The sequence below is a fragment of the Callithrix jacchus genome, chromosome 5 (assembly GCF_049354715.1).
Source record: "Callithrix jacchus isolate 240 chromosome 5, calJac240_pri, whole genome shotgun sequence".
Taxonomy (NCBI): Eukaryota; Metazoa; Chordata; class Mammalia; order Primates; family Cebidae; genus Callithrix; species Callithrix jacchus.
In genome coordinates this window covers 94,836,882-94,857,546 of record NC_133506.1, presented here as the reverse complement: position 1 = coordinate 94,857,546, position 20,665 = coordinate 94,836,882, and the positions used below count along the sequence as shown (strand labels likewise).

Sequence of the window (20,665 nt, the reverse complement as noted above, 5' to 3'; positions counted from 1 at the left end):
TTTTGCACTTTTTTGTTTTAAGTAGAAATGGGGTTTCTCCATGTTGGTCAGGCTGGTCTCAAACTCCCAACCTCAGGTGATCCACCCACCTTGGCCTCCCAAAGTGCTGGGATTACAGGCGTGAGCCACTGCACCCAGCCAGCGGTTTTCTATTATGGCATTTAAGACTCAAAGTCACCTTAAAAAAGAGTGCAAAGTATGGAACAGAGAGTCCTTGGGGTGAAAGATAAGCAATTTCCATAAAAATTATTCTCAAAAGTAGATTACTCATGTTAGAAAAGCATTGCATATCTAGATATCCATTGGAACACACTATAAATTCTTGCCAAAAACGAGAAAAATATATAAGAATCAACATTATATTTTTTTAAAGTTGCAGTGACAAACTGTTAAAAGAGCTGTACCTGAGGACATCTGAAGTCTGATTTGAGTCAAGTGGGTGGGAGTGTTTACTGTGAAGCAGCTCGTCAGATTGCACTGAAGGCACGTGGAGGTGCAAAGAGGCCTAAGAAGGTAACAGGTAATCAATCGGTCAGCCAAACAGAAAAGAATCTGCTAGTTTTACCTTATTCTCCCAATATATCTTCTAAAATGATTAAGTATATTTTAGTCCTATGTTATAAATGAAAACCACTATAAAAATGCTTGTTCTCTCTAACTAAATCATTACAGAAGTTTTTTTTTTTTTTTTTTTGAGACAGAGTCTCGATCTGTTGCCAGGCTGGAGTGCAGTGGCAAGATCTTGGCTCACTGCAATTTCCACCACCAGGGTTCAAGCAATTCTCCTGCCTCAGTCTCCTGAGTAAGCTGGGACTACAGGTGCATGCCACCACGCCCAGCTATTTTTTTTTTTTTTTTTTAGTACAGACAGGGCTTCACCATGTCGGCCAGGATGGTCTCGATCCTCTTGACCTTGTGATCCACCCGCCTCAGCCTCCCAAAGTGCTGGGATTACAGGCGTGAGCCACAGCGCCCAGCCAAGAAGTGCTTTTTTTTCTTTAAGTAGGGACAGGTGCTTGTTCTGTTGACTAGGCTGGTCTTAAACTCCTGGCCTCAAACAATCCTATCGTCTCAACCTCCAAAAGTGCTGGGATTACAGGCATGAGCCATTGCACCCAGCCAGAAGTGATTTTAAGTGCAAAACTTATTTTGAATCTTCCTTTTCCCTTTTCTTTAGCTTTACTGTTTTTGAGACCATGTAATAATCCTTAAAAAAAATTCTAGTTATCTGCTAAGTCTAATTTGCCTAGATGTGCAAAGTAAATGTTTAAGGAGGCACTAAACTAAGTAGCTAAACCTGATAAGTCCATCCCTAAGTTATATGACACCCTTTATGACCATGCAGACATACCTAAGTCTAGCACTTAAAAAAGTAACAGGAATAAGCATAAGCATATGGTTTGTTTACAGCACAATAAACCTTAAACAAAGTTGTCTTTGGTTAAACTGTTAACACTCTAAGTAGTAGAGTGCACAGATGCCTTCTCTGCCCACTCAACTTCATAATAGAGGGTTAGTAAAAACTGGCACACTCATTTAGGTAATGAATAGTGGGAGAAAGAAATGAGCTACTTCATACTCCAATTAAATAAAATTATTTTGTTTATAAGTCAATATGTATAACAGTATTAAAAAATTATGACAAAACAATGGTGATGTTCACTGCAGTAACTTGGTAGATCTCTTTCTACACACTGTAAAAGGTACTACTCCATATTTAGGTGTGCTCTCCTCTGCAAATGCAATATATGTAGAAACTAGTGTAGTATAATAATCAATATAACCAAAAATATCTATGTTTGAAGTATCTATAAACTCTTGATTTATGAAGTTTTAAGCAAGTCTCACAATGCAAATCACTACAGATTTTTAAAATGTAATTAGTACCAGTACTCTATGATAAAAAGGAATCTAGTTAACATGTTATATTTCCAAGCAAGGAGAAAAAATCAGGTGGCTTTACTGCCTACAGTATAAAACTAAAATGGGATATATGAAAAAAAGTGAACAAAAATTATGGTAAATTATGCCTTACCTGGTGGTTTATAACCAGAAGTTCTGGTAATCTTGTTACAATGTACCTAAGGGTAAATGCCCGCATTTTACTATCCTTTCGGCAAATACTGAGTAGGAAAGGCTCTAGATAGTCCCTTGGACTTTTTGTAGAGTTGTGTTTCCTGAAACACTAAGGTAATGAACTATTAACAGGTGTTAAATAATTCTTTCCTTGTGTATTAAGTTTGGAAAATGCTAGGTAAACTATCTTATTTACCTCTGTTTTTCAGAGGCTTTAGTGCGCATACATGTTTTATGACTAGAAAGAGGACAGAGAGCATGTGAAGGACCCTCCCAAAGGACCAAAGAACCCTTTGTTTTCTGGAGACACCAAGGACTACTAGTATACAGAAAACCTCTTGAGAATATGTTCTTACAATGAGATTGTTATAGACCACTGCACATCTATTGGAAGGGAAAGAAATAACATATAACAGAACTATTACTTGACACACTGTAAAAATATTATCTCATCGGCCAGGCACAGTGGCTCATGTCTGTAATCCCAGCACTTTGGGAGGCTGAGGTAGGTGGATCACCTGAAGTCTGGAGTTTGAGAATAGCCTGGCCAACCTGGCGAAACCCCATCTCTACTAAAAACACAAAAATTAGTAGGGTGTGGTGGGCGCCTGTAGTCGCAGCTATTCGGGAGGCTGAGGCAGGAGAATTGCTTGAACCCGGAGGTGGAGGTTGCAGTGAGCCGAGATAGCGCCATTGCATTCCAGCCTGGGCAACAAGAGCAAAACTCTCTCAAAAAAAAGAAAAGAAAATAAAAATATTATCTCATTAATAATCAATTCAGATAATCAGATGTTGTATTCTTAAAAAATGTGGTGGCCGGGCGTGGTGGCTCACGCCTATAATCCCAACACATTGGGAGGCCGAGGCAGGTGGATCACGAGGTCAAGAGATTGAGACCATCCTGGTCAACAAGGTGAAACCACGTCTCTACTAAAAAAAAATACAAAAATTAGCTGGGCATGGTGGTGCATGCCTGTAGTCTCAGCTACTCGGGAGGCTGAGACAAGAGAATTGCTTGAACCCAGGAGGCGGAGGTTGCAGTGAGCTGAGATCGCGCCATCGCACTCCAGCCTGGGTAACAAGAGTGAAACTCCATCTCAAAAAAAAAAAAATGTGGTATGGAAGTTCACTCTTTAATCTCAAATGTCATTGAGTCAATGGGATGTGATGCAAAGATATCAACATTTAATAGCAACAAGGCTTAGAAGATAGCAAGAAAGCTACTGGTCTAGTACCCACTAAAATATGACCCTAAGAAACCAAAGCATACATACAATCCAACTTTTACTCCGACAAGCAAAAATAAGTTAGTATGGGTGTATGTATATATGTATGTATTGATTGACTGAGATGCGGTCTCCCTCTGTCACCCAGGCTGGAGAGTGCAGTGGTGCAACCTCAGCTCACTGCAACCTTAACCTCCTGCATTCAAGCAATTGTCCTGCCTCAGCCTCCCAAGTAGCTGCGACTACAGATGCCCACCACGCCCAGCTAATTTTTGTGTTTTTAGTAGAGATGGGGTTTCACCATGTTGGCCAGGCTGGTCTAGAACTCCTAACCTCAGGTGATCTGTCCAGCTCAGCCTCCCACAGTGCTGGGATTACAGATGTGAGTCACTGTGTACAGACCAGTTAGCAAGTACTTAAATTAGCATGACTTATGGATTAAAAACAGTCCATTCTGTCCAGGTGTAGTGGCTCACATCTGTAATCCCTGCACTTTGGGAGGCTGAGCAGGGCGGATCATGAGGTCAGGAGATGGAGACCATCCTGGCCAATATGGTGAAACTCTGTCTCTACTAAAAATACAAAAATTAGGTGGGTGTGGTGGCACGTGCCTGTAATCCCAGCCACTCTGGAGGTTGAGGCAGGAGAATCATGTGAACCAGGGAGTTGGAGGTTGTGCCACTGTATTCCAGCCTGGCAACAGAGCAAGACTCCATCTCAAAAACAACAACAGCAATAAGAAAACCAGTCAACTTCTAGTGGGTTTACATAAGAATAAGTGAGTCACATCTGAATTTGTTATTCTGGAACAGTATTAGCAGCAGAAATAAATTCTATATAGGGCTTCTGTATCTTATTTTATGATTTATCTCCACTTCATGTTATATTGCTTACTAACAAATTTGATTTTATTTTTTTGAGAGGGTCTCCTGTCACCCAGCTGGAGTGCAATGGCATAATCATGGCTCACTGCAGCCTCAATCTCTGTGCTTATGCAATCCTCCCTCCTGCCTCAGCTTCTCATGTTACTAGGACTACAGGCACATGCCACCATTCCTAATATTTAAAATTTTTTAGAGAGACAAAGTTTTGCTATGTTGTCCAGGCTGATCACAAACTTCTGACCTCAAGTGATCCTCCTGCCTCAACCTCCCAAAGTGCTGAGTTTATAGATATGAACCCCTGTGCCCAGCCTGAGTTTGTTGTAATAAAATAAATCACTGTGAATCTGAGAGTCTCACTGCTGCATTTAAAAACCACTCAGTTTTAACATAGCCATCTATACAAACAAGAAAAGCTTTTTTAAGTAGTAAATGAACTAAAAATCAAGTATTATTACAAGGATTATAAATCTTTTAATCCCCAAAATAATGCAGTGTAACAGCAGTGCAGTATGATGCAATTCAAAGAATAACATAATAATCATTGAAAGACCCAGGTTTCGGTCTTGAATCTATTACCAACTTATGACTTTGGACAGGTGAGTTTTTCTGAAAACCTAGTTTTTATGCTCACCTAGAAAATAAGATGGTTAGACTAGAGGTAATATAAAGTTTCTCTCAGCACTAAATTTCCAAACCTGCAGTCGAAACACAGACCAAACATCCCTGATCCAAAAAAAATCCAAAAGCCAAAACACTCTGGTCCCAAGCATTTCAAATAAGGGATACTCAATCTACACTAACAACAAGGGTCATAGGAGTTTAACTTAAGAATGAAGTTCTAAAAATGTAAATTTAAAAACTAGTTCTTTATTTTTTTTTGTGACGGAGTCTCAGACTCTTGTCATCCAGGCTGGAGTGAAGTCATGAAGGAGCATGACCTTGGCTCACTGCAACCTCTGCCTCCCAGATTCAAGTAATTGTCCTGCCTCAGTCTCCCCAGTAGCTGGGCCTACAGGCATCTGCCATCACACCTGGCTCATTTTTGTATTTTTAGTAGAGACGAGGTTTTGCCATGTTGGCTAGGCTGGTCTTGAACTCCTGACCTCAGGTAATCCACCTGCCTAGGCCTCCCAAACTGCTGGGATTACAGGTGTGAGCCACTGTGCCCGGCTTAGTTCTTTCATAATTAGATACTTCTCTTTGTGATCTTGTTTAGAGAGTCACATATGGCAATGCATTTAAGAATTTAGATAAGCTATAAGACTTCAAAAAGCCACTTCTGTATTTCTCAGGACTTAAGCTGTCGATTAGAATTATTTAAGAACTGGGACAAAAATGTCAATACCTTAAGAAAAAGGGGACACTGATATTGTGCTTGAGGACATGCTGACCAGAACCAGTTAGGTAATGGACCTGCTTTGGCAGTTGATACAAAGTAACCAAGGGCCAATGGTTGCTGAAGAATATTAGGTACTTCCTCATGAGCTTCTGTTGAAAGTAGCCGATCAGTACCCTGACCCTTAGAAAGACAAAATTAAAAGTATATTAGTTCATTCTGAATACAGATATATATTTATTTCTCTATATCTAGATATATGTATAGCTGAAAGAAGATATAAACACAGAATGGCTTATGGCAATCAGTCTCATTATCTTATGACATCAGTTAAACAAAATACTGAAGGGTAGAAAAAAATCAGTTTCTATGCACTTATGAGTATTAAAATTAGAGCATTAATATAACACATTTTAAGAATTGCATTAAATGAATATGCCAACTGTTTAACAAGTCTGTATTATTATGCCAAGCTCATGTGAAAGTGTGTAAACCTTCATAGGCTAGTAAAAAATACAAAATGTTTAATGACATTTCTAACTTATTTGCTAATATTCCTCTAAGTCCTGAAAACCACACCCCAATCCAAAAGGTGGATTCAATTTAGCTTTGCTAATCTAACACTATCTATAAAATGCAGTTAATAGTCTTGTGAAAAGCATTATGGTCACATGAAGGGACAACTACTAAATCACATTCATATCCTTTGGATTAGTCAATGTATTTCTTGGTATTTAAGGAAATAGATAAAAGAAAAATAACATGCAGGAAAATGTTCATTACATCATCATAACAGGAAACAAAAAACACTTAAATGTCCAATATTTTGGAAAGGACATAAATTAGGGCATAGCAAAAATGCAATATTAAAAAGCCAATTATACTTATTGAGAACTGCAATATAAATATATGTGGAAGGAAGATAATTTGCTTCAAAGTAAAAATGGAGCCGGGCACAGTGGCTCACGCCTGTAATCTCAGCACTTTGGGAGGCTGAGGTGGGCAGATCACAAGATCAGGAGTTTGAGACCAGTCTGGCCAACATGGTGAAACCCTGTCTCAACTAAAAATACAAAACAATTAGCCAGGTTTGGTGGTGTGTGCCTGTAATACACACCAAATACTCCACAGGTTTGGAGGCTGTGGCAAGAGAATCGCATGAATCTGGGAGGCGGAGTCTGCAGTGAGCCAAGACTGAGCCATTGCACTCCAGCCTGGGTGACAGTGTGAGACTCTGTCTTTAAAAAAAAAGTAAAAATGGTTTTATCAAGGTGGTGGGATTACTGATACTACTGAGCTATTGAAAGAAATACATGCATGTCTTTCAATAACCTAATTTCTTTGCAGTTACAAAAAGGAGGAAGGGATACAAAATAAGATTGGACAAAGATCCTTCCCTACTTTACAAGGGTAAATTTTAAACCTATGCATACTACAATAATCAAATAACCAGTATATATAATTTCAAATAGAGATGTGTTATTCACTGAAGCCCAATTAGTTTTTACTTCAAATAGACAAAACAGCCTGCTTTCATAACTGCTAAAGATAAAAAGAGGGAGTGGATGGTCAATGTTTTATCTGGTGTTATGAGAAAATTAATGTTTTTATTATATTCCTTGTCACAACCCTGACATGAATGGACACACTTAGAGTTATATATAGTGATTCTTAAAGATACTGTGATCCTATATCTGAGTACAAAGCTATGGTGAACAGCCACAAAAACTACAAAAAGAAGGATTAATGCCAAATGATCTAGAAAATATGGATTCAGGGAAAGCAGAGCCTTAGAGACTCTCTTAAAAATGTGTAATTCAAAGTACTGATGACATAGAAATGCATGAATGTACTGTTAATTAACCTCACCTCTTGCTAATTTCCAAGGAAAAACAGTATTGCATTTCATATATTAATCCATCACTAAGTTAAGGAATGTCATTTAGAAAAACTAAATTTTTTTTTTTTGAGACAGACTCTCACTCTGTTGCCCAGGCTGGAGTGGAGTGGCACGATCCTGGCTCACTGCATCCTCTGCCTCCTGGGTTCAAGTGATTCTCCTGCCTCAGCCTCTCGAGTGGCTGGGACTATACAAGGTGTGTGCCACCACACCCAGCTAATTTATCTCTTTAGTAGAGACGGGGTTTCACCATATTGGCCAGTACGGTCTTGAACTCCTGACATTGTGATCTGATTGCCTTGGCCCCGCAAAGTGCTGGGATTACAGGTGTGAGCCACTGGGCCCAGCCCAGAAAAACTAAACTTTTATAACACAGTTACCTTGCCCACATCACCTCCATGGGGGTAATGAGATCCTGGAGAATGTACAGGAGAACCAGTTGGAGAAGCAGGAAGGATATTAATGATATCAGGGTCAAGATCATCTCCTGTGTCTAACAAATCAAAGATACCCATTCCATCTGCTCCATCTAAACAGGAGAAAGAAAAGAAATTTAAAATTCCATTTTCCATATCCTATGATCATTCACAGGAAAGGGTCAAAATAAATGAAATTTTAACCAAAATGGGTTAATTTAACCAACATTTACTGAGTGTCTACCATGTGCCAAGTATTGTGCTAAAAGCCATGTAAATAATTATGCATAAACAAGCATGTGATAGTCTGAATAATGGCCCCCCAAAGATGTCCACATCCTAATCCCAGGAATCTAAGAATATGTTACCATAAAGGACTTTGCAGATGTGATCAAGCTAAGGATCTTGAGATGGGGAGATTATTCTGGATTATCCGGGTGGGTCCAATGTAATCACAGGGGTCCTAATAAGAGGGAAGCAGTAGGGTTAGAGTCAGTGAAGGAGATGTGATGACACCATACTGCTGGCATCCAAGATGGAAGAAGGGACAATGAGCCAAGGAATGCAGGTGTCCTGTAGAAGCTGGCAAAGGCAAGGAAACATTTTCCCTTAGAGCCTCCAGAAAGGAATCAATCCTGCTGACATTCTGACTTTGGCCCAGTGAGACTGATTTTGGACTTCTGACTTCCAGAACTGTAAGATAAAATAAATGGGTGTTGTTTTAAGCCACTAAATGTGTAGTACTTTGTTAGAGCAGCAATAGGAAACTAATACAAAGCAAATATGGTACGCAGGAAATGTGTTTAAAGTGGGACTAGAGTATTCCCCCTTATCCATGGAGGATATGTCCCAAGACCCACCGCCATGCCCCCATAGATTCCTGAAACCAAAGATAGTACCAAATCCTATATACTGGTTTTTCCTTTACATTCCACTTATGATGGAGTTTCATTTATAAATCAAGTACAGTAAGAGATTAATAACAAGAATAATAGAACAATTACAGCAAGGTACTATAATAAAAGGTATGTGAATGTGGTTTCTCTCTTTCAAAGTGTCTTATTGTACTATATCATGGGTAACTGAAACCATGTAAAGCTAAACCAAAGATAAGGAGGATTACTGTATTTATGAATAATACCATGTTCTTTATTAAGTAAAATATTCGAGTTATTATATAACACACTAAAACAAGACAGCATAGTAGCCATACTTGTGACTTTAGAGATGTGAGATTTTTAAAGGTAGCTCAGAGTAATAATAAAATCTTATTTCTCTTCTACTAAAATGCCATCTATAAATTCAACTGGAAAAATTACATCCTACTTTGGCAGTTTATCATTGCCCAGGCTGGAGTGCAAAGGTGTGGTCTCGGCTCAAAAAGTCTCCGCCTCCCGGGTTCAAGTGATTCTCCTGCCTCAGCCTCCCGAGTAGCTGAGATTACAGGCATGCACCACCACGCCTGGCTAATTTTGTATTTTTAGTAGAGAAGGGGTTTCTCCATGTTGGCCAGGCTGGTCTCGAACTCCCGACCTCCGCTGATCCGCCTGCCTCAGTCTCCCAAAGTGCTGGGATTACAGGCGTGAGCCACTGCACCCAGCCATCTATAAGTAAAGATGTCTGGTAATGGTAGCACATGCCTGTAGTCCCAGCACTTTGGGAGGCCCAAGTGGGTAGACCATTTGAGGTCAGGAGTTTGAGACCAGCCTGGCCAACATGGTGAAACCACATCTCTACCAAAAATACAAAAATTAGCCAGACATTGTGGCATGTGCCTATAATCACAGCTACTCAAGAAGCTGAGGCACGAGCATCACCTGAACCCAAGAGGCAGAGGTTGCAGTAAGCTGAGATTGTACCACTGCACTCCAGCCTGGGAGACAGAGTGAGTGAGACTCTGTCTTAAAAAAATTTTTTAAAGTAAAGATTTATGGGATAATTCATAGCACCAGTTCTGATACCCACAAAGTGAAAGAATGGTTGTATTAGTTTCCTGTTGCTGCTTTAGTAAGTTACCACAAACTGTTGGCTTAAAAACAACACACATTTATTCTCTTACAGTTCTGGAGGCCAGAAGTCTGAAATCAGTTTCATTGGACTGAAATCAAAGATGTCGGCAAGGCTGAACTCCTCTGGAGGTTTGAGGGGATAATCTGTTTCCTTGTCTTTTCCAGAGTCTGGAATTATATTCTTTGGCTCATGGGCTCTTTCTCCATCTTCAAAGTCAGCAGCATAGCATCTTCTTCCTTTGACTCTGTCTCCCTCTGTTTCCATCACATGGCTTCCCCTCTTCTATGTAGTCAAATCTCCTTCTGCCTCCTTCTTATAAGAGTACATGTTATTGCATTAAGGGCCCACCTGCATAATCCAGGATAATCTCTCCATCTCAAGATCCTTAATTTATCACATCTGCAAAGTCATTTTTTGGTAAAATAAGATAACACTCACAGGTTTCAGGTATTGGACATGAATTTAATTTGGGGGGTATTCTTCAGACTACCAAAATGGAACAAATTACCTACCATTGTTGGGATTGAAAGCTAAATCCAAATTTTCAGTGGTATAAGTAGCTGAAGCTACTTGCACAGAAGCAGAAGTAGGAAACACAAGTATATGAGTACATGATGTATCCTGTGGGGTATTTAGCTGAGATGTCTGCATGTTTAGAGTAGTGCTTCTTCCAAATACAGAACCAGTTGACACAGAATCTGAAAACGAAAGACATTTTTTTCTTTTAATAAATGAGGAATAAATTTTATGTAATACTTAAAAACTTAACTACATGAAGAATTAAATCTGATATAAACTAAAGATAGCTAACCTGGCATAATAACAAAAGAGCCTTGGGGCTCCATTGCCACCAAGCAAGCACTGAGAATGCTAGGGGAGTCTGCAGCAGATATACCACACATTCTACACATGTCTTTGAGCCTTTTACTTAGAGACTGCAAATTTCGACGACTCAGCAAACAGCTCCAATCTGTGGGTATCAACAGTAAAAAAAAACAAAAATCAAAGTAACAGTATTATTTTTTTAATGAGTTTAGTCTTTGAAAGGTAACAGCATTATTAACATCCATGTAGAACCAAGTTAAAGTTAAAACATAAAAAGTTAATGAATTTTAAATTAGTGTATTCCTCAAACAGGAGTTATCATCAAGTTGAAATTCTTACTGCTGATGCTACTCAACATCCTTTATCCCCCTAATTTTAGGATACACCACCTTCAATTAGTATCTGCTCGAGAGAGGATGAGTTAAGTAACAATCAGAAAATGGAAAAAACAGAAGACAACAAGAACAGCAGCAAGACTGATATTAAAGTTAAAAAATAGTAAAATGTCTTTTTAAAATCTGAATTACGCCATTTGTGGCCTACACATATGTGGTTCCTTACTTGATAACCTTTGCATTTTATTCAACAGATATACCTAGATGTAGTCTGAACAGTGCATGAATTAACACAAAACAGAAATTTAAATACTAATAAAAGCACAATTTTACCTTTCAATTCTCCATGACCAATCCTTCCTAGACGACCAATTACAACTCTCCACGGTAATGAACTCATTTGTACAAGTCCCAAGCACCACTCCCAAAGTTTCTGTAGACCAAATTTTCTAGCAGAACCTTTTTTCCGACGAGCCCTATTGTATGAATAAAGAGACAGTTATAAATATTTCTAAAATTTATATGACATTTTAAGACAGCTCAAATTTGTGAAAAACAGGTCCCTTAATTTTAGTGCTTCACACTTTTACACAAGTCTTAAGCGAGAATATTCATAAAATCATAGATTTGGCATTTAAGTTTGTTTTTCTAATTCACACTACAATACATAAAACTGTTCAAAAAGTCTGTCTATAAAACAACTCAATTAGAAATACTGCTCTACACCAGCGATTTTTTTGGAGATAGAATCTCACTCTGTCACCCAGGCTGGAGTGTGGTGGCACGATTTTGGCTCACTGCAACCTCTGACTCCTGGACTCAAGTAATTCTCCTGCCTCAGCCTCCCGAGTAGCTGGGATTACAGCCACCCGCCATCATGCCTGGCTAATTTTTGCATTTTTAGCAGAGAGGGGATTTCACCATGTTGGTCAGGCTGATCTCAACTCCTGACCTCAGATGATGGCAGATCATCTCAGCATCCCAAAGTGTTGCAACAGGCATAAGCCACTGTGCCCATCCCTGCAAACTTTTCTTTAAAGAGCCAGTACTTCAAATGGGAATGGCCAGATCTGGTCAATGGTCTGTAGCAAGGAATTGCTATTGCTATGCCTGCTCTATGCTATAAGTTGAAGAATAGCCAAAACATCACCCTTCTGAGTCCAAACAACATTGTTATCTGTTTTCTGCATACATGTCCTTCACTAGGTAAATATGCAACATAAACATTCTATGGCTGAGCAACAGTGGCTATCACTTTATTTATTTATTTATTTGTTTGTCTTGGATGGAGTCTCACTCTGTCATCCAGGCTGGAGTGCAATGACCTAGTCTCGACTCACTGCAACCTCCACCTCCCGAGTTCAAGCGATGCTCCTGCTTCAGCCTCCTGAGTAGCTGGAACTACAGGCGCATGCCACCACACCTAGCTAATGTTCGTATTTTTAGTAGAGACAGCGTTTCACTATGTTGGCCAGGCTGGTCTCAAACTCCTGACCTTGTTATCCACCCACCTCAGCCTCTCAAAGTGCTGGGATTTTACGGGTGTGAATCACCGTGACCTGCCAACCGTGGTTATCACTTATTGTGTACTTACTATGCACCATCCATTGTGCCCAGTTTACATGTAATACCACATTTCATTCTAACAACTCTATGTGACAAATAAAATTATCCTCCAAATAATTTTATAGATAAGCTGTAACTCAGCTAGCTAAGGTAGTTTTTCCAAGATCAGCAGTGGTGGGTTTGGGATTTGAGCCCAGGTCTGACTCCATCACTGTCTCCCCAAATCCCTTTTTTTTTTTTTGAGACAGATTTTTGTTCTTGACACCAAGGCTGGAGTGCAATGGTGTGATCTTGGCTCACTGTAACCTTAATCTCCTGGATTCAAGCGATTCTCCTGCCTTAGCCTCTCAAGTAGCGGGATAATGGGCATGTGCCACCATGCCTCGCTAATTTTTTTGTATTTTCAGTAGAGATGGGATTTCATCATGTCAGTCAGGCTGGCCCTGAACTCCTGACCTCAGGTGATCACCCGCCTCAGCCTCCCAAAGTGCTGAGATTACAGGTGTCAGCCATCTCTCCCAGCCCCATCATTGCCCCTCTTAACTATTCTCTCACTTCTACTTTATCAAGACAGTAAAATGGTTACACTATTTTGATAATGAAAAGGGTGGTATTATTTTTTCTCTACTTTCTCATACTTCACAGATTAGCATATTCTTTCCCAAGCTCACTTAATTAGTATAAATACCCCATTAAAAAAAAATCAAAATTATATCCAGGAAATAAGATAGGAAGTACTGTTCTACAGTTTATAATATAAAGATTAATCGACTTGTTAATCTTTATAACCAATAATATAATGTTTCTATATTATTCTTCCCCAGCCTAACTCAGACCTAATATTCATTAGATATTTCTGCATATATTCAATTTCTCACTTAAAAAAGAACAGGCCTTTATATAATGAAGAAAATCAAAGAAAGAACCCAAATTCTTTTTTTTTTTTTTTGAGACAGGATCTCACTGTGTTGTTCAGGTTGAAGTGCAGTGGCACAACCTCAGTTCACTGCAGCCTCGACTTCCTAGCCTCAAGTGATCCTTCTGCCTCAGTCTTCTGAGTAGCTGGGACTACATGCCCAGGCAAATTTTTGTATTTTTGTAGAGACTGGGTTTTGCCATGTTGTCCAGGCTGGTCTCAAACTCCTGGAATCAAGTGATCTGCTTTGTCTCAGCCTCCCAAAGTGTTGGTATTACAAGAATGAGCCACCATGCCTGGCCAGAACCCAAAACTTAAAACTAAAAATCATTTCACAGATTTGCTTTTCAGGTTCTCCTGAAGAGCATTCACTAGCCTTGAAAACATGTTTTCAAGGCTCACCTGTTGGTGACCTATTAGTTATATCCTTCTTAAATAACTGGATGTGATATTTATTGCCAAGGAGAATTCTAAAATGGCCATCACATTCTGAAGACATCCAAACTATTTTTTTTTTTTTTCTGAGACAGAGTCTCATTCTTGTTGCCTGGGCTGGAATGCAATGGCATGATCTTGGCTCACTGGTAACCTCCACCTCCCAGATTCAAGTGATTCTCCTGCCTTAGCCTCCCAAGTGGCTGGGATTACAGACACCCGCCACCACACTCGGCTACATCCTAACATTTAAATAGTAAAATTTTAAATTGCCAATTTTAGGAAAGGAAATTAACTTATTCAGTTAATTAGGGGCTGTATCTTAGATGGTACATGAGAAAAGTTTAAATGTTCTATAGATCTTTACTAGATTTATTTATTTTTTGAGACAGAGTTTTGCTCTTGTTGCCCAGGCTGGAGTGCAATGGTGTAATCTTGGCTCATGGCAACCCCCACCTCCTGGTTCAAGTGATTCTCCTACCTCTGCCTCCCGAATAGCTGGGATTACAGGCATGCACTACCACAACTGGCTAATTTTTTGTATTTTTAGTAGGGACAGGGTTTCTCCACGTTGGTCAGGCTGGTCTCGAACTACTGACCTCAGGTGATCCACTCACCTCAGCCTCCCAAGTGCTGGGATTATAGGCATGAGCCACACTGCACCTGGCCTATTAGACCATTTGTTAATTGCAGAAGAGTTTTCTAACTACATCTTTTAAAAATGTTCAGCTAAAATAATTGTCTCAAGCTTTATAATTCAGAAGTTAGGGACCTTAATTTTTTTGTATAATAATCACAATTATTTTTAATTATCTTAGTTATACAACATAAACATTCACTATAGAAAAAAGTAAAAAGCACCCATAATACCCCATCTTAATATTTTCATATATATAAAATCTTCAAACTGGTTCCTATTCATTAAAAATGAAACAAAATATGTTTGTGTGTGTGTGTGTGTGTGTATACATGAATTTTAAAAAATGGAATAATATGATACATTTAGGGAAATACAAATACCTATTTGGAACATCGATGTTAATGATACAAGTTTCTAAAAGTTCTCCATATAGATCTGTGCAAGATGCAAGAATCCACCTTTGATCATGTGATAAACAGTAGCCCACAAAAAGAACATTATATTTCTGTCCAGCTTCTCCAAATGTTTCTCCTAGCTCTGTCTGTTTGTCCTTCACTGGAGCCAGAATAAAAGGAGGTGCATAAAGTCGAATACACTCTGGTCTCTATAAAATAAAAAATTAAGGTATTATGATACTGTACAATCTTAGGGAAATACTGCATTGAAAATGTAATTATTATCTACCCAATAAGATAACTGAAAAATGAGAGCTAAACAAAAAATTGCACAAAGCTTTGCATAATATCATAAAAATGTTGGCCAAATGCAGTGGCTCATGCCTGTAATCCCAGCACTTTGGGAAGCAGAGGTGGGCGATCACCTGAGGTCAGGAGTTCGAGACCAGCCTGGCTGACACGGCAAAACGCCACACAGACAAAAAATTATCTGGGCATGGTGGTACATGCCTGTAATCCCAGCTACTCAGGAGGCTGAGGCAGGAAAATCACCTGAACCCAGGAGGCCAAGGCTGTGGTGAGCTGAGATCACTCCACTGCACTCCAGCCTGGGCAACAGAGCAAAGCTGCATCTCGGGGCTGGGGCAGGGGGAAGTATGTATAGTCATTCAATAACTTTGATCATGAAAGACATACTTACATCAGGACTTCTAAGGGCAGTTTCCATGGCTAAACCTGGACCAAAGCCAGTCAATGTTTTTACATTGGTTGATGTTGGAAGTGGCCTCCGACACTGGGTAAAGGCCGAAAAAGCCAGGGATTTTAAATGCTGGGTATAGATTTGTCTATCTTCATGCTTCACAGGTTGCAACAGGTACTGACAAGGAATAATCTAAGAAGTATAGGCAAATATTACAAATGTTAAACTTCCAAAAGAGAATAAAAGGAACTGTGGGTCTAAAACTCTAAACATTTTTTACTAGAAAATTTAAACAAAACATAATTTAAATGAAAATTTAAGGATTGTTTTCTTATCTATTACGTAGGCTTTTAATAAGCTGCCAATTTTACCAATGGGTCCTGAACTAAAGTACCATTTAAAACCTTTAAAATTTTCTTGCCAGGTGCAGTGGCTCATGCCTCTAATCCTAGAGCTTTGGGAGGCTGAGGCGGGCGGATCATGAGGTCAAGAGATTAGACCATCATTGCCAACATGGTGAAACCCCGTTTCTACTAAAAATGCAAAAAATAGCTGGGTGTGGTGGCATGCACCTCAGTCCCAGCTGCTTGGGAGGCTGAGGCAGGAGAATCACTTGAACCAGGAGGTGGAGGTTGCAGTGAGCCAAAAGCGAGCCACTGCCTTCTGGTCTGGCAAAAAAAAAAAACAAAAAAACAAAAAAACAACAAACTATAAAATGTTCTATATAACACTTACATTAATTAATACTGCCACTGATTAGTCCTGTTGAAGTCTATAAAATAGATTCCAAATTTCTTCTAACAATATGTCTAATGGTTTTCTCTTTTTCTAGTAACCTGTCTTGTTTAGGTACATGCTACCTTTTTCTATTTAGGATTACGAATTTAAAAATTGGCTTATAGCCGGGCGCGGTGGCTCAAGCACTTTGGGAGGCCGAGGAGGGCGGATCACAAGGTCAAGAAATCGAGACCATCCTGGTCAACATGGTGAAACCCCGTCTCTACTAAAAAATACAAAAATTAGCTGGGCGTGGTGGCGCATGCCTGTAGTCCCAGCTACTCAGGAGGCTGAGGCAGGAGAATTGCTTGAACCTGGGAGGCAGATGTTACAGTGAGCCGAGATTGTGCCACTGCACTCCAGCCTGGCGCCTGGCAACAGAGTGAGACTCTATCTCAAAAAATAAAAAATAAAATAAAAAAAAAATAATTGGCTTATAAAATAACACAGAAGAAGCATTTAATGTACTTAATGCAATCTTTTTATTCTGTAATATTACTGTGGTATGACTGTGACATTTATCTTTTATAAATTCTAAGATTTCTATTATGATATTACCTGAAGTAAAATCAATATAATGTAACTTAGCTTTTAGATAATCAATCTGAATACAGAAAAGCAGTATCTGAAACTTCTGACATCAAACTGTTTTACATAATTTTAACTCACAACATTTATCACTCTTACCTGTACAGAAACAGTACTCTTGATATGAGGAGGAAGAGTCTGGACCATTTCTAGAAAGCATCGAAGTAGCCCCAACGTCCACACATTAGAAGAGTTAGTGCTCTCGTCTTTATTTTCATATGTAAAAGGATCAATTATATAAACAACGATTGCAGGTGGATAAGTGATTGCATGTGAATCACCATCTGTGGGGATTCCCACTTTATCCCGATCCATCGTGCTAAAATTTAAGATAGAAATGAGATAAAAAGTTGTACTGTATGTGCTTGGGATAGCACCTAAGGAGGTTCTTAATATCCCCCTTCTCTCTTTTTTGGTGAAAGGTATGAGAAATCCTCTCTGAAAAGGAAGGACATTTCTTTCTTGCCAAAGTGAACCATAAATAAAGTACATACAATTTCACAGTGTATAAAAACACTTGCCTTAAGAGGTCTTACCTTACATTTACCCAAAAAAAAAAAAAAAAAAAAAAATTATTAAACCATAGAATATTAGATGCCAAAGACTGCTTAGAGTTTAAGAGATAAACTGAGACAGAGATAGGTCTCTTTGTCTGAGACAATCTCAAATAGCTGCCCAAATTTATAAAGTTGGGCACAGGTAGAACTAGACCGGAAATAAACACATTTCTAGACTTACTCAATGTTCTAGTACATTTTTAGATTATAGGTATTTTCTATTCTGATTTTTTGAGATAGGGTCTCACTATGTTGACCAGGTTGGTCTTGAACTCTTGGTCTCAAGCAATCCTCCTGCCTTGGCTTCTCAAAGTGCTAGGATTACTGGCATGAGCCACTTTACCTGGTCCCATTTTTAGTTTATATACATTTATTTCATACTTCATAACTTAAATGAACAAATTTCATTCTCTGATGGGTGATTTAATTTTTTTTAAACTTCAGATCTATTCAGATGTTCAAGATGGGTAAATCAATCTGGGTAATAATTTGTTTTGACCCCTATATGATTGTACTTTTGAGCACAACTACATCCTGGGTAGCTGACAGATATAATTAAGCTCTAGCCAACCTAGCCTATAAATCAAAAGGAAAGCTCACAAAAAACCTTTGTCATAAAAGGAGAGCTGTCATAATCATTCTTGTCACTATAAATAAATTGGAATCACTGTAAAGTACTTAATGTATACTGTATCATATTACTCTCAGTTTACAGATAAGAAAACAAGCTCAGAAAATTAGAGCTTCCTCTAAGTCACAAAGCAGGTAAACGGTAGAGCAGAGCTGAGATTCAAACTTTAATAGGACTCACTATTGAACAGACTGGCTCAATAGTGACTTCTCAATCACTAGAGTGAATCGCACAGGCAAATCTACTTGACAGTTATGCCACAGAAGACTCAAATGTCATATGGTATTGGACTATACAGTTTACAAGTTCTTAATTCCCACCCTCTGATTCTAGAATTCTATGATGAAGACTTTATGAAGAATCTACATTACAATTTTATACATAAAATATTCAACACTAGGCCAGGTGTGGTGGCTCATGCCTGTAATCCCAACACTTTGGGAGGCTGAGGAAAGCAGATCGCTGAGTCCAAGGATTCCAGACCAGCCTGGGCAACAAAATAAAACCCCGTCTCTACTAAAAATACAAAAATTAGCCAGGCGTGGTGGCGCATGACTGCAATTCCAGCTACTTGGGAGGCTGAGGCAGGAGAATTGCTCGAACCTGGGAGTCAGAGGTTGCAATGAGTGGAGATCCCACCACTGTACTCTAACCTGGGTGAAAGAATGAGACTTTGTCTCAAAAAAGAAAAAAAGAAGCATCATAGTTTTTTTATATTTCTGCAAGAATCAGTATTTTTAAAGGTACCTTTCAGACACATCAGGATGTGGCTGAATGGGAAGTGAAGATGACTCTCCAGAAATCCCAGCTGTCTGTAGAGCTGATGGCTGTTGCCCTCCTAGCTGACCACTCTGAACTGTATTTGCTTGTGTAGACATGGATCCTGCAGCATTACTGTTCATACTGCCAAAGGGTGGAAATGAAGGTAGTTTATTTGATGATACTCCACTATTCAAGTTGGAGGATGATGAAGATGAAGTTGAAGCTGTAGTCAAAGTTGAATTAGCTGTGGCAACTGAAGTAGATATGGCAACACCTGAAGTCATTGTCATAGTAGTGCTCGCTGCAGATGCTAAGGTGGCAGATGGAGTATTAGCATTTCCAGTATTTGCCATCTGAGGTGGAGTAATCAAAGACTGACTTGTAGGGGCAACTAAATTTGGCTGGGAAAGTAGAGAGCTGTCCAATGGCAGAGAAGCAAGATAAGGACCTAAAGGATAAAAACAGGTAGGAAATTTAATTCTTTATTTCACTGACTTTTTTTTTTTTATTGTACTTTGTAAATAAAATAATCAAGTTGATATTTTCTTGGTAATTATAGCATCTGAATTGCTTGTTAATGGTATAATCTATACTTACTTTCTATTTTCCCTTAGAAACTGAAGAAACATATGTAAAATGGAATTTTCACTCAAAATTAAAGAAATGAAAGTTTAACAAATTCTTAGAATTTGCTAGAAAAGCTATCTAGAAATATTCATCAAACTATTCAAAGGGTTTCTAAATCACAAATCAAATAAATATTGACTACATTGGGAGCTAATAAAAATATAAAATGGTATAATGTTATTATGGGGTTCAAATTATTGGAATGTCTAATGAGATTCAATAGTTTGGTTCTGTATCTCCTTGGATTAAGTCTAAAGGAAGTCCACTGATATTTATTTCAAGAGTATTTATAAGCAATACAGTTGCACATGGGTAGAATGAAAGAAAAAAGTATAATCAGCAAGTCTTAAATAGCTGTCATTTTCTTAGCGTAACAAAGAACTATTTCTTGGTTTTGTACAGATTAACTATACATTATTTTATCTTTAAACTGTAACAAATCAACAATCTTAATGTTAATAAACCATCAGACCCTACAGAAGCAACAGAATATTTGTTTATAACCCACAATTTCTTCATACCTGATCAGATCCCTCATTAGGGATCAGCAAACTTTTTCTGCAAAGGGTCATATAATAGTATTTTTGTCTTTACAGCCACATAGACTCTATCACAACTACTAAGCTCCAATGTTGTAGCGCAAAAGCAGCCAGAGAAAATACATAAATAAATGAGGATGGTTGTGTTCCAATAAAATTTTATCTACAAAAACAGCTGGTGAACCAGGCCACACATTGCCAATGCTAGCCTTATACAGTAAATACAAACTCAATACCTAGATCGTATCTGCAGACTTGTGCATAAAGCTTGAGTTTAGAAAATGCTTCATTGTTACCATCAGCTGCCTGAGAAAACCATTCTGCTACCAACTTTTCTGATAGTTTCTTTGATGCAGTAGATCCAACTCTCATGATCCCATCTGTTAACAGTCGAGAAATAGGTCTATGTTGACCTAATCGACAGGACTACAAATATACATACAGAAAGCAGAATTAGTAAATTTTTTATAGTATTTTAGATACATATTATAAAACCAAGCATGAAAGCTATTTAAAATAAGCTT

General features: G+C 38.6%; 1 protein-coding gene across 4 annotated transcripts in view; it reads right to left on the bottom strand.

Moving 5' to 3' along the window:
• MED13 (mediator complex subunit 13) overlaps positions 1–20,665 on the bottom strand; it is a 232,951-nt gene that overhangs the window by 4,183 nt on the left and 208,103 nt on the right. For 3 of the 4 annotated variants that reach the window (XM_078373689.1, XM_002748181.6, XM_054256097.2), the window contains 11 exons: positions 20,378–20,567; positions 18,961–19,423; positions 17,125–17,344; positions 15,661–15,852; positions 14,946–15,169; positions 11,342–11,484; positions 10,660–10,818; positions 10,361–10,546; positions 7,803–7,951; positions 5,532–5,705; positions 405–505 (listed from right to left, as the gene is read on the bottom strand). In XM_078373689.1, the coding sequence (XP_078229815.1) occupies positions 405–505; positions 5,532–5,705; positions 7,803–7,951; positions 10,361–10,546; positions 10,660–10,818; positions 11,342–11,484; positions 14,946–15,169; positions 15,661–15,852; positions 17,125–17,344; positions 18,961–19,423; positions 20,378–20,567 (2,201 nt within the window). Of the gene's footprint in view, positions 1–404; positions 506–5,531; positions 5,706–7,802; positions 7,952–8,206; positions 8,302–10,360; positions 10,547–10,659; positions 10,819–11,341; positions 11,485–14,945; positions 15,170–15,660; positions 15,853–17,124; positions 17,345–18,960; positions 19,424–20,377; positions 20,568–20,665 lie in introns of all 4 variants that reach the window. The other variant, XR_013535714.1, reaches the window with a different exon arrangement.